We start from the raw sequence: 14,356 nt of genomic DNA, 5'->3' as shown, positions 1-14,356 counted from the left end.
TTTCGAAGCTCAAATCGGGTTTCGTTGTCAAAATACAAAATACTATTAAAATAAAACAAACATGTTGTTGCTAAGTAAAAAAATTCTTCTAATAATTTATTTAATCTGACTCATTTATATTGGCAATTCAGACGTATATTATACATTTTAAAGTAGAAGACTTTAAAATGATATCGCCAATATTTATGAGTTGCGTTCCTGGGACGACTTTACTAAAAGATAGTTCATTCGATTACATGAAATCAATCCCAACTCAAGAATATCCGTCGCAAAAAAATCATAGCATGTGATCTGTCTTTAAAAAGACAACCAAATGCAACGATGACAGTAAAATTCTCGCGTTAGAGATTCCATAGTAAATCACGAGGGAAAACCAGGAAAAAACCTCGTGATACTATCCCGACATCGTAAGTATTTGGTCTTACATTTAATCTACCTTCAAAAAACTAATACCAAATTCTGACTTTAATATGTTTAAATTATAAATAATATTAATATTACATAGATATACAATAAGTAATACTAAAATATAAAATTTGTACTAACTCGATATGTTATTGACTTACTAATCGTGGTATTTTCTTTCTATTGACTTCCTCTTTCAGGATGGGTAACCACATCCTACTGCATTCTACCGAGGAATTTGCGACACAATTGGTTTCATTTAGCATAATTAGAGCCGCTTCTTTGATTTTTCTCTTTTTACTATCCGATTCTTTCAGGACTATACTTGAATCTCTCCACTGAACTCTATGTTCATTATCCCATGCGTGTTGACATATCTGAGATCTATCAAATTCTCAGTTTTTAATATAAGACTGATGTTCACTTATTCTAACGTTTAATGGTCTTGATGTTTCACCTAAATAAAATTGTTCGCATTCACAAGGTATTCTATAAATGCAATTCTTTGTTCTTTCTTGTTCATTGTTAGGTTTAGTTTTAGATAGAATAGATCTCAATGTGTTTGTTGTTTTGAATGTTGTTGAAATGTTGAATTTATTTCCTATCGTTTTAAGTTTCTCGGATAGTCCTTTTATATATGGTATTGTTATTTTCCTCGTATTATTTCTTGTGAATGTTGTAGGATCCCGTTCTAAGTTGTTCTGTTCCATTCGATCTAATCTTGTCAATTCCTTATTTATAAACGATAAAGGATAATCATTTTTTAATAAAACAGATGTTAACAATTGTTTTTCTTCTAAAAATGAATTTTCGTTAGAACAAGTAATTTTGGCTCTATCATATAAGGATTTAATGATTCCCTTTTTAACGTTGATGTTGTGATTTGATTTGTAATTGAGATATCTGTTGGTGTGTGTTGGTTTTCTATACACTTGAGTCTCATATCCAGTATCCTTCTTTGAGAAAAGAAGTGTATAGAAAACCAACACACACCAACAGATATCTCAATTACAAATCAAATCACAACATCAACGTTAAAAAGGGAATCATTAAATCCTTATATGATAGAGCCAAAATTACTTGTTCTAACGAAAATTCATTTTTAGAAGAAAAACAATTGTTAACATCTGTTTTATTAAAAAATGATTATCCTTTATCGTTTATAAATAAGGAATTGACAAGATTAGATCGAATGGAACAGAACAACTTAGAACGGGATCCTACAACATTCACAAGAAATAATACGAGGAAAATAACAATACCATATATAAAAGGACTATCCGAGAAACTTAAAACGATAGGAAATAAATTCAACATTTCAACAACATTCAAAACAACAAACACATTGAGATCTATTCTATCTAAAACTAAACCTAACAATGAACAAGAAAGAACAAAGAATTGCATTTATAGAATACCTTGTGAATGCGAACAATTTTATTTAGGTGAAACATCAAGACCATTAAACGTTAGAATAAGTGAACATCAGTCTTATATTAAAAACTGAGAATTTGATAGATCTCAGATATGTCAACACGCATGGGATAATGAACATAGAGTTCAGTGGAGAGATTCAAGTATAGTCCTGAAAGAATCGGATAGTAAAAAGAGAAAAATCAAAGAAGCGGCTCTAATTATGCTAAATGAAACCAATTGTGTCGCAAATTCCTCGGTAGAATGCAGTAGGATGTGGTTACCCATACTGAAAGAGGAAGTCAATAGAAAGAAAATACCACGATTAGTAAGTCAATAACATATCGAGTTAGTACAAATTTTATATTTTAGTATTACTTATTGTATATCTATGTAATATTAATATTATTTATAATTTAAACATATTAAAGTCAGAATTTGGTATTAGTTTTTTGAAGGTAGATTAAATGTAAGACCAAATACTTACGATGTCGGGATAGTATCATGAGGTTTTTTCCTGGTTTTCCCTCGTGATTTACTATGGAATCTCTAACGCGAGAATTTTACTGTCATCGTTGCATTTGGTTGTCTTTTTAAAGACAGATCACATGCTATGATTTTTTTGCGACGGATATTCTTGAGTTGGGATTGATTTCATGTAATCGAATGAACTATCTTTTAGTAAAGTCGTCCCAGGAACGCAACTCATAAATATTGGCGATATCATTTTAAAGTCTTCTACTTTAAAATGTATAATATACGTCTGAATTGCCAATATAAATGAGTCAGATTAAATAAATGATTAGAAGAATTTTTTTACTTAGCAACAACATGTTTGTTTTATTTTAATAGTATTTTGTATTTTGACAACGAAACCCGATTTGGGCTTCGAAACGTTAATAAATTCATTTTTTAGTAAAATTGTGGCTTATTTCCCATAAAAAATACGTAATTACCAAAGAAAGTATTCCACCTGTTGTCAATCTGGTGGTATGGGAACGATATTTATTGTCGTTTTCTGTGCTACTTCGATTGATAACTTACTTTGTTTAAAAAATAAGACTCTGCGCAATTTTAACATTTGCTTGCGGTTTGGCGACTCGAACAGCTACTCAGACAGTCATAACCTAATTATTTTTAACAACTGTCTTTATATCACATACAGTCCTTATTTTTGTTATGAAAAACTCTAGTACGAACAATTTTTGGCATGCTTAGCGCTAGAACTAAACATATTAGTTGCTGAAAAGACATGCGTCATGTGTTTTCAGATGATTATCAAGCTCCCATATCACCAGCATCGAGGGTTATGGCATTGAATATTGTTAGTGACCTTATTAGGAAGATTGGAGTAAGTAACATCTTGCAAACTGTTGTGGAACTGGTGTACGTACGTTATTAAAAGATTGTGAAGCTTTTAAGATTCAATGATTGGCATATATCGGCATAATTCGATTTCAAATTAAAAATGTTACAAAAATAACGTAAATTGTGTTGTTTGGCATATTTATGTCTATTTAGTAAGAACTAATACATCAGTAAGTGCGGCAACAGTGTAGCGGTATAAATTTTGTGTATACCTACGCAAAATCTAGTATGCTATATAAAGCTTGATAGAAGAAGTAATACACACAAATATAATATGTTAAATGTGGTCTGTTATATTCCTAAGAACTGTAAGATCATCTGTACGATTGACCATACAAGTGTTGATTAAGGGGGAGGATTGTGTAGTGAAGAAACGTTAGACAGGCAGGAAAAATGTAGAAAATTTGTAGAAATATGAAAATACATTAAAAATTGTAGAAGATTAGTCAAAAAATTGTCTCATTCTTCACATTGGCACAAGTGCAAACAGTTATATCTTCCATAGAAACTTATATTATTGAAACACAAGCATTTGATTTGATTGTCGGTGCACAGAAGTCTTATTTGCTTCTTCTACTTGGGATACAGTGTTGCCAGGCTGTCGTGTCTGGGTTCTTGCTAAATAGACTGATCTGACAGGCAACAGAAAAAGTTTTCTAAATTTCTTGACTGTTAAAACATTTGATAGTGTGTAAAATTAAACGGTTATTTACTGTTAATTACAAATACATTTTGTTTTCTTTGATGTTTAGCAAATTGTTCGGAAAAAATCGGTAATTCACAGGCTTGATAGTGAACTAGGCTCAATGTATACTTATAGTTGATGTATTACAGAAAATGATTTTTATAGGAAATACTATAAGTCATTATTCATTTGTTGGGTTTATTTGTTAAATTTCAATAACAATAGGCAGTAAAATAATTACGTAACGATATTCACCATCACAATGTGTGTCTTTTGCATAATTTTTGAGATATGGTAAGCAGATTCATATCTAATGAATCAAGGGAATATAATTTCGAGAGAGTGGTTCCTTTTACGTATCTGGGGGTTATTATAGAAGAGAAAGGTCGGGAAGGATGGGAACCAAATGTTCGATTGGCAAAGGGATATAAAAAGATGGGAAGCCTCAGACCACTGATGAAATCCAAATATGTATCAAGAAAAATAAAGTTGAGGATACATAAAACAGTAATAAGGCCCAGTTAGTCCAAGTAATGAAACTTAAAATAGGACAAAACCTCGCAATTTTTACAGAATGGATCGATTTGCTTTAAAATTTGAGAATAAGTAGTGGATAGTCCAAGGATCAAAATCTATATGATGCCGAAAGGCGCTTTTAGCATGGGGGTGGTTGCCACCCCATCTCGGGGTTGGAAATCTTTCATTATATTTTAACTACGTAAGTTGGTAAAAACATTCATTCTAAGCAAAATACATTCTATACATTTTTTTGATAAAATTTTTAGTTTTCGATTTATTCGCAATCGAAAGTGTTGGTTTTATATCGAAAAAATCAATGTTTTTAATAAGATTTCTGCTAATAACTCCAAAAGTTTTCGTTTAATCAACACAACTTTACTTAACAAAAATGTACCTTTTGAAAAAATAAATAAAACCATTTTTTAAAATTTTTTTTAATACCAATAATAATCGAGCTATACTTTATTATATGTTAGCCCTTTCAAAGTAGTTTCAAAGTCAAAAGACGGGAAAACTATGCATTTTTTGATGATAACTTGTTCAAACTAATTTAAAGTATTTAAAAATATCTATCTTCAGACATAAAAAAGTCTAGCCCAAAAATTAAGTGACTTATAATGAAAATAATGTCAGTCCCTATTTTTTTCAGCGAAAAAGTGATCTGAAGCAACCTCCTAATTACCACCCTAATTAAAATCAGTCATTGACCTTATTTGGTCTTCTTTATTTATGTATTAATAATAGGTTCTAGAAGTTTGACCGGCTTAGAATAATTAGTTTAAAAAAAATTGAGTTAAACGCGAATAACGAATTTTTGTAGTTTTGAAAAAAATGGCCTTTTCTTCAGAATAGAAAGATTAGCATCAGAGATACGAAAATAATGTTTAAATATGAAATTGTAGCTTATTTATTTCCCAAGAACCTGTTTTGCAAAAATTTTGCCTACACGGTAAAAATTAGGTGAGCTATTGACAATTAAAACTTGTAATAACATGCAAAAACCACCTTTACCAACCCTTTCAAAGTCACCTCGTTTTGCGACTGAGGATTTTAAAAATATTTAATATTAATAGGCTTACAGATCTTGTAAAAACCTACAAAACTCTTCTTTTTCAAACTTTCCAAGATAAAAAAATAAAAAGGTACGGTTAAAAAATCAATATATTTTTTTGAAAAAAAAAAAATGAGAAATCCAATTGTAAACATAATAATGTAAGTTGGCGATGATTTTAGTCGTTGGCCTTATTCATTCTTCTTTATTTATGTATTATTAATAGATTCTAGAAGTTTGACTGGCTTAGAATGATTAGTTTTTAAAAAAAGTGGAGTTAAAATCGAATAACGAATTTTTGTAGTTTGGTAAAAATTTTCTTCAGAATAGAAAGATTAGCATCAGAGATACGAAAAAATGTTTAAATATGAAATTGTAGGTTATTTAATTCCCAAGAACTTGGTTTGAAAAAATTTAACCTTGACTGAATCGTAAATGAGTATATCGAAAAAGATTGATTTTTTCCATATAAAACTAACACTTTCGATAGCGAATAAATTGAAAACTGTTAATTTTATCAAAAAAATGTATAGAACATTTTTTCCTTAGAATTAACGTTTTTATCAACTTTTGCGGTCAATATATAATAAAAAATTTCCACCCCCGAGATGGGGTGGCAACCACCCCCATGGTAAAAGCGCCTTTCGGAATCATATAGATTTTGATCCTTGGACTTTTCACTAATTATTCTCAAATTTTCAAGCAAATCTATCCATTCTGTAAACATTGCGAGGTGAAAAGCTTCGGTTCCTGGACTAAGTGTGACGTATGGTAGTGAAGGGTGAACATAAAAAAAAATACGGAGAAATTGGAAAGATGGGAAAGGAAAATGCTTAGAGCTATACGTGGAGACAAAAACACTGGTTGGGTGTGACGAACAAACAGAAAGTTAGAGGAACTGTATAACCAACTAAGCATCAGTCGCTTGATAAAAGCACAGAGAGTGAGATCGATGGGACACGTGATAAGAATGGCAAGGAAGGATGAATGGAGGGGAATAGTAAGTCAATTTAGTAGGAAAGGGCACATTGGGGTAACTCCTAGATTGGTTTGGAAGCGTGGTATTGCTGTAATCTATTAAGGCTGCCGTAAAACCTGCTATGATGTACTCAAAGGAATGATGTCAGATGAAGTAAGTAAGCAAACTGTAGTTAAGGGACAAAAAGTTAATGGTTGAAGTACAAAAATATTAAAAAAGACATGACGAAGTTTTAAGTTTTTAATTGCACGAATAAACAAAAATAATGGAACACCATCATAGAAAGGAAAATGCCATACTTGGGTCATGCATTAAAAGCTGAAATATAGGAGCTACTTTTAGACCTGGATCCCGCGTAGCAAAAAAAAGTTGATTAATAGCAAGCTGAAAATTAGTTAATAGCTTAACGGTGTCTAGTCGGACAAACTTTGATGTATGGGAACACTGGAACAGGGGAAGTTTTAATTGTGGAACAGGTTAAAAATTTGAAACGTCAGACTACGAAAACGTCGCATGTATTTTGTCGGACAGAACTTGAAAATTAATTTGTTGCCATTTCATTAAACTCTCATGCAAAAATCAGACTGGTGTTTATCACCAACTGGGCATTTTAATGAGTGGAACACGAAGAACATGTCAAATGACAGAAATCGTGTCGGTGGTAAATAGCAGTCTGATTTTCCATAAGAGTTTAATGAAAGGGTAACAAATCAAATGGATGTTCTGTCCGACAAAATACATGGGACGTTTTCGTAATCTGACGTCCAAATTTTTAAACTGTTCCACAATTAAAATTTTCGCTGTTCCAGTGTTCCCGTTCATCAAAGTTTGGCCGACTAGACACCGTTAAGCTATTAACAAATTTTCAGCTTGCTATTAATCAACTTTTTTTGGTACGCGGGATCCAGGCCTATTTGACTCATAATAGAGAGCAAAATTTCAGTAGGATGGTGCCAGAATTCTTGGTTAAAGGAACTTAACCTAAAGGAACATTTTTTTGCACATATTGAGATGGGATGATCGGGATTCAATTCGCCAGAGTTAGTTCCTATGTAATCTTTCAGTTGATTCATGATTTTACCTTGTACCTCGTTCACATCTATCCTGGATATACACATTGTCCTATATATCCATAGCATCACCCCTATTAGCTTACGGGACGCACCATGTGGAGATGATAGCTTCTTCCTCCATTCTATACCAGCACGAATTCCTTCCGTTCTTAATGAACATGTATAATTTTTATTTTATTTTATTATCCAATCTTTGGTAGATGTTTCACTCCTTTCTCCAATGTTTTCTTAAACGGAAACACAAATAGTGCCTAAGACGTGTCATCAACTTTGACATTAGTGAATAATGATTTGGTTCTCCATTCTATAAAAATCAAACACTTTGCTTCAGATGTTAAGTTGAATTAAAAATCACAATCTTTTATAGTTATATCGTTTGATGTAATGTAGTAGCTACACATTTTTGTTTATTGGGATGCACTATAGCTAATAGTTATTTTTGAATTAGATCGAAATAAACGAGGGGTAGATTTTCACGGACAAATATTTAATAAATAATCTTCGGTGTTTGGATTTGGATTGTGTCGTTTTTGAGTGACCTATTTACGACAACTTCATTCTACGGTTTCTACGAACAAAAGTGTATTTTCGAATTAGTATAGAGAATTGGCGAACCTTTTAGTAGAATCACGTAGTTCTTCGTGCTATTTCTCTAGCGGTTTATTTGAAACTCTATTAAGTTATTTTGAATTGATTTTTATCAGTATTTCACTAAATACGTAAGAGGTAAGATTATTTTATAAATATACAGGGTAGCGAGAAAGTATAGAAACACGGTAATTTCTCGGAAACCGCTTAAACAATTATTATAAACTTTTGTGGGTAAAGGTATTCTAGTACGGCCGATGTTATAGTGGTAATTACATTGTTGTCAAATCTTCCGTTTTTCTGAAAATCTAATGAACTTTCTTATTTTAAATAGAACACCCTGTATATTTTTTGCGTTTTGAAGTCCTTAAGAAATACTGATAATTTTTCATCTTATGTTCCCTATACCTAAATGCCATAATTTCGGAGTTATTGCTACATTTATTTAAAAAAAATTTTTTTAACAAATTATACAAATTTATTGTTTTGGACCGGGTAGACATTATTTTAGGTTATTTGGGCCATTGGGAACAAAAAAGGTCTTTTGTAATTTTCCTCAAAAGTTAATCGTTTCTGAGTTATAAACAATTTAAAACTGAAAAAATCGAAAAATGATGATTTTCTAGGTTCAAAAACACAAGTAAAAAATATTATTTTTGAAACTATTAAGTGCCTAAATTCAAGTTCAGACCTTATTTTATCAGATGCCAATACGTGATTTGGTCTTATTTCATCCTAAAACATTATTTTTAGTTGTTGATTCAGCCCGATAGCCCGTCCTCTCATATGAGCTTTATTAAAATTTAAAAAAACAATGTTTTATAATAAAATATGCCAAAAATTCTTACAGGGAACTGATAGAAAAAGGTTTGAGCTTGAATTTAGTTACTTCGTAATGTTAAAATTGATTTTTTTACTTTTGTTTTTGAACCTTGAAAACCGTCATTTTTCGATTTTTTTCAGTTTTAAATTGTTTATAACTCGGAAACGATAAACTTTTGGGGAAAATTACAAAAGACCTTTTTTGTTCCCAATGATCCGAAGAACCTAAAATAATGTCTACCTGGCCCTAAAAAATTGATTTTTATAAATTGTTAAAATTTTTTTTAATAAATGTAGCAATAACTCCGAAATTATGGCATTTAGGTATAGGGAACATAACATGAAAAATAATCAGTATTTCTTAAGGACTTCACAACGCAAAAAATATACAGGGTGTTCCATTTAAAATAAGAAAGTTCATTAGATTTCCAGAAAAACGGAAGATTTGACAACAATGTAATTACCACTATAATATCGGCCGCAGTAGAACACCCCTACCCACCAAAATATATAAAAATCGTTCAAGCGGTTTCTGAGAAATCACCGTGTTTCCATACTTTCTCGCTACCCTGTATACAAAATTTGGACTACTAGCCCGATCAAAGAACAATCTGACCCCCAAAAAAATAAAGGAAGGTTGAAAATTTGGGAATAGGTAGTTGAAATTATCTAATATTATATAAGAAAAAGTTTACAATTCTACATCCACTACATTTTACAAAAATGGAGTGGAGTACCCCCTTTTCGGGGGTGAAAAATATACATTCAAAATAAGTGCGGAATTGGATAAAATGACTAATTATAAGCAACTTTTGTTCTATAGAGTTTTTTCACTAAGTCAATACTTTTCGAGTTGTTTGCGAGTGAATATGTTCATTTTTAAGAGAAAAAAAAACATGTTTTTGGAAGGAAATAACTCAAAAAGTAAGTATTTTATCGAAAAAAATATTCTTAGCAAAAATATAGCTTATAAGAAAGTGAAAAAAATGGTGTATCCATGAAGTCTGTTGACCCAGTAGAAGCAGAGTTGTAGCTAGTAAGAAGTAGGTTCTTCTTCGTCAAATTTCAAATCGAATATTTCAACGCGAAATATCCAAAAAACGGAGCACTTTTCATGGAAAACTTACTATAACTTTTTTAAAGTATTTAAAAAAAGGTTTGTATTTGTTAAAAAAAAACTTCTAACATTAAAAGTAAATGAGTTACGCTCAAAATATTGTTGGTCCCTGTTATATTTTGGTAAAAAAATTCTGAAAATCACCCCCTAATTAACATCCCAAATAAAATTAATCGTTACCGCTTCACAAATTACTTTGCTTTTATATTCTTTATATGATCTATAAGTTTTATTGGTTCAAAGTGCTCATTTTTGAAAAAATTTGGTTGTAAAATAAGTTTTTTTTAATTTTGAAAACAATTCAATTTTTCTTTCAAAATAACTTAAAAATTATTAGTACTACCAAAAATCTCAAAGAGTATCTAATAAAATATACGTTTTGCTTTGCTGAATATTTTGGATTTTTCTTTAGGCACGAGGGTGAATTTTTACAAAAGAATATATTATTAGGGTTTTTAGTAAATATATTTATTATAATTTTTGTGTCTTTGGATTTGTCTTCCTTCGGAATAAGATATTTTACAATAATAGTAAGTATATTTAAAGTATTTTTGTATACTTCACTTGGTCTATTAAATTTGTCAGTATTTATGAGAAATCTTGTAACCTGTCAAAGCAAAGGGAGTATAGCGCAGTGGTAGAGCGCGTGACCGGAGATCGAGGGGTCCCCGGTTCGAATCCCCGTGTGTTTTTAATTTTTTTTTATTTTCTTATTGTTTTAATAAAAATTTTTGGAAAGTAGTAAGTACAAATTAGTTTAATCTTTAAATAAAATAGAAATAACCTGTTGAAAGTATATTTATTTCATTGAAATCATATAATAGAAGTATAACTTCTTACGTACGTACAAAGTACACACAAATTCTTTTTTGTTTTCCTGGTAGACAAAAATTGGTTATGCTATGGCTGTTCAAAATATAAATAAACTCGTGATTAGTGACTCGTTCAAGCCATTTTAACTACAGCCTTTTCAAAAATAAGCACTTTGAACCCCCCCAAAATTGCTCCGTTTTTTTGGTTATTTCACGTTGAATTATTCGATTTGAAATTTGACGAAGAAGAACCTAATTCTAACTAGCTACAACTCTGCTTCTACTGGCTCAACAGACTTCATAAATACACCATTTTTTTCACTTTTTTATAAGTTATATTTTTGCTAAGAATATTTTTGTTTTCGATAAAATACTTATTTTTTGAGTTATTTGTGAAAAACCGTCCAAAAACATGTTTTTTTTGTCTTAAAAATGAACATAATATTCACTCGCAAATAACTCGAAAAGTATTGACTTAGTGAAAAAACTCTATAGAACAAAAGTTGCTTAGAATTAGTCATTTTATCCAATTTCCGCACTTATTTTGAATGTATATTTTTCACCCCCGAGAAGGGGGTATTCCCCTCCATTTTACAGAAATGGAGGGGATGTAAAATTGTAAACTTTTTCTTATATAATAATGAACAATTTCAACTACCTATTCCCAAATTTTCATCCTTCCTTTATTTTTTTGAGGTTTTCATAAAATTTTGTGTTCCCTGATCGGACTATACTTGTGCTATATAACTACAACTCGACTGCGATGCAACTAGCGCCAAAGAATCGCATCGTTTGTCTTTCGTCCACCAACGCGACTGATTTGCAATCAGCAATCAGTTACGTTCAAGATGTTGAGCAGTTCAGATGACGATGTCGTAGTAGTGGCCTGATACAAGGGAAGAAGAAAAGAGAATGGCTACGAAAAAGCTTCATATGTCTAGGAATGGAATACGAACATTGCAGATAAGAAAGTGGAGAATCGCGGCTATGGACTTCCTAACTAATAGTGGAGAATTAAATATTAAACTTCTCATGTTTAATTTATAAACAATAAAAGGATTCTAAAAAAAGATTATTTTATGTTTGAGACATACATTTGTTATTTGAGCAGGCTCCAAAAAGACCCTTTCTCACTATTTATGGTATTGGCAAACAATGATCGCTGTTCAGAAAGTTACTGAATTAGTAATAGCATACAACACTTTGCATATTTATAATCTAACTTCAAAAAATGGTGGTGGAACCTATGTGGAGCAGTTAGTGACTTACTTTTCCATTAGGAAAGATTAAATAGATAATTTCGTTGCTGATTATGTGTCTATGTTACAGTTCAAGTTGATTCTGTTAAAGTTGACTATTCATAGTTCGAGTCAACTTCAACTAAAATGAACAGTAAGAGTTGATTTGAAAAATTTAATTCAACTTTTACTAGTTGAAGTAGACTCTTAACCCGGTCTATATAGACATTTCAAATAACAAAAATTGCCGGAGAGCCAAATTTTGGTGGAGAGCTAGGGTATACCATAACAAATAAAGTTTAAAAAGTCCCCATCGATCCCATGTGTGCGTCAAAAGTTATTCGGGATCAAAGGTCAAAATTTGAGATTTTTTGGATTTTTTTCGAAAACGGTAAGTTTTATCAAAAAAAAACCTTAAACCAAAGTTGTAGATCTTAAAATTCTCTACAAAAATAGTCCTTACTATTTTTTTCCTAAGAGTTGTCATTCCTGAGATATCGCGATTCAAAGAGTCACATTATACATGATATGCACACGTTTCCACACCACCTGTGAGGTAGTGTACTCGGCGCGTTTTTTTTACCGTGGTTTCCCCTGTAGGCCTACTCCACTAACTGTTTTGACAATTTTAGGATAATTTAAGGAAACAATACCGGTCAAGTTCTAGATATTACCTTATTATTGATATTGGTTATTGATATTGCTATTGATTATTAGGTTAACTATTGTTTTGATTTCTTTGGATATTTTAATCAGATTCATATTCTTGAAAGACTACTTCAACAGTCAAATCTTCTTCGATTTCATCTTCTTCCTCTTCCTCTTGATGGATGTTCAAAAATTGTTCAATGTGACTGAGTCATTGGTCTCTTCATTAAAATCACAGGAGTCTTCCTCTGTTGTACTAAACTGGACATTTGAGCAAGACTGACCTTGGCAGTTGGTACACACTAGAGAACACAGCAACCCGACTTTTTTACATCCACATTTGGCACTACAACCTTTTTTGCAATTGCAAAAAATAGTGTTAAGGAGTTTTTCTGGAGCAGGTGGGAGTAAGGTTTTAATCGGTTCCAGAGTATTATCTATTAATTTCCAACCCCAGTCTTCTGGATTCAGTTCATTGCCTAGCCATGTTTGAACTTGATAATATACTCGATACAAATGTTGAAAAGCAGATGTTGATGTTGGAGGAAGACATGATAGTTGTACTCGTTTCCTGTTTCGCGTATTTTTTACAAAAATTAAGTATCGGTATTTATCAAGACAAATAATTTTTTTTGGAGCTCCATAAACCGCAAGAAGAAAGCGAATTCCTTCCGTAATTATTGTTTGCTGTGTATAATTAAGTTGTGTAAAAACTTTACAGCAGTCAGTCAAATATTTTTTTTCGAATAATTTAAGTACTGACGTTTTGCCCCTTCTGTACATTGCGGACGTACGTAGTGTCGCAGCCGGTTATCGCATGTAAAAATAAAATGTACTTTTGGCATTTGGGATAAGCCGATAAACTATTCGAAGAATATATCTCTGTTCGCTGTTGAGCCCTTCCAGGTTTCAGAAAATAAATAACTTTATCTACTGGAGTCCTTGCAGTAATCAGTACCAACAAATCAACATATTCACCAACTACAACTGTTGTGTTTGTTGCCTTAAATTTTTCAATTGCTGTCTCAATTATAAGGACATCTGCGTCATGTTTAGCTTGTTTCACTTCAATATTCGCAGCTGTTAATTTGTCAATTAACATGAAAATGAAACGAGATTTATTATTAATGTTGGAGAAAAATTGTTGTTGATTCGCTGGAACTGTTATATTTTCATCAAAGATAATCTCGGAACCCGATGATGTTTTTGTAGTTCGACGACGTTGTTCTGCGGCTTTAATATTCTTTGTCGAGTCATTGTAGCCGTCAAATACCACTGTCACTGTAAGCCCGTAATGTCTGCGTAGATACTGAACATATTTATTAAAAATAACGCTAAAGGTTTCTTCTCGATCCCACACAACGTGATGTAGTAGGTACCCTCCATCAATAATGTAAGTAGCGTTTCTACGATCAACCTCAGTATTGACTGATTCAAAGCAATGATAAATTGCTGACTTTGTTGTTTTACGCATTCCAGCTGCATCGAAAAGTGATACGGGGTAAGGAGCTAATTCATACTCAAAAAATTTTTCAATCTCATCCTCAAAAGCTTCAGTGATACTCATGCGTTGAAATAATAATACAGGATCTATAGCTACTTCTTCTTCGTGAACTTTCACGGTGCTACTCGCAGCTA

The 14,356-nt window shown here is 31.6% G+C and overlaps 1 protein-coding gene across 2 annotated transcripts in view; it reads left to right on the top strand.

Annotated features, from left to right (window-relative positions):
• LOC114327386 (nuclear distribution protein nudE homolog 1) overlaps window positions 1-14,356 on the top strand; it is a 50,382-nt gene that overhangs the window by 13,709 nt on the left and 22,317 nt on the right. For both annotated transcript variants that reach the window (XR_007699661.1, XM_050657208.1), the window contains exon 6: window positions 3,090-3,169. Coding sequence is in view for 1 of the 2 variants with exons in the window: in XM_050657208.1 (XP_050513165.1) it covers window positions 3,090-3,169 (80 nt within the window). In the remaining variant the exon portion in view is untranslated. The remainder of the gene's footprint in view (window positions 1-3,089; window positions 3,170-14,356) is intronic.

The sequence above is a fragment of the Diabrotica virgifera genome, chromosome 7, assembly GCF_917563875.1.
Source record: "Diabrotica virgifera virgifera chromosome 7, PGI_DIABVI_V3a".
NCBI lineage: Eukaryota > Metazoa > Arthropoda > Insecta > Coleoptera > Chrysomelidae > Diabrotica > Diabrotica virgifera.
Note: the sequence above shows the minus strand (reverse complement) of the source record. Positions and strands in the feature narration are given on the sequence as shown.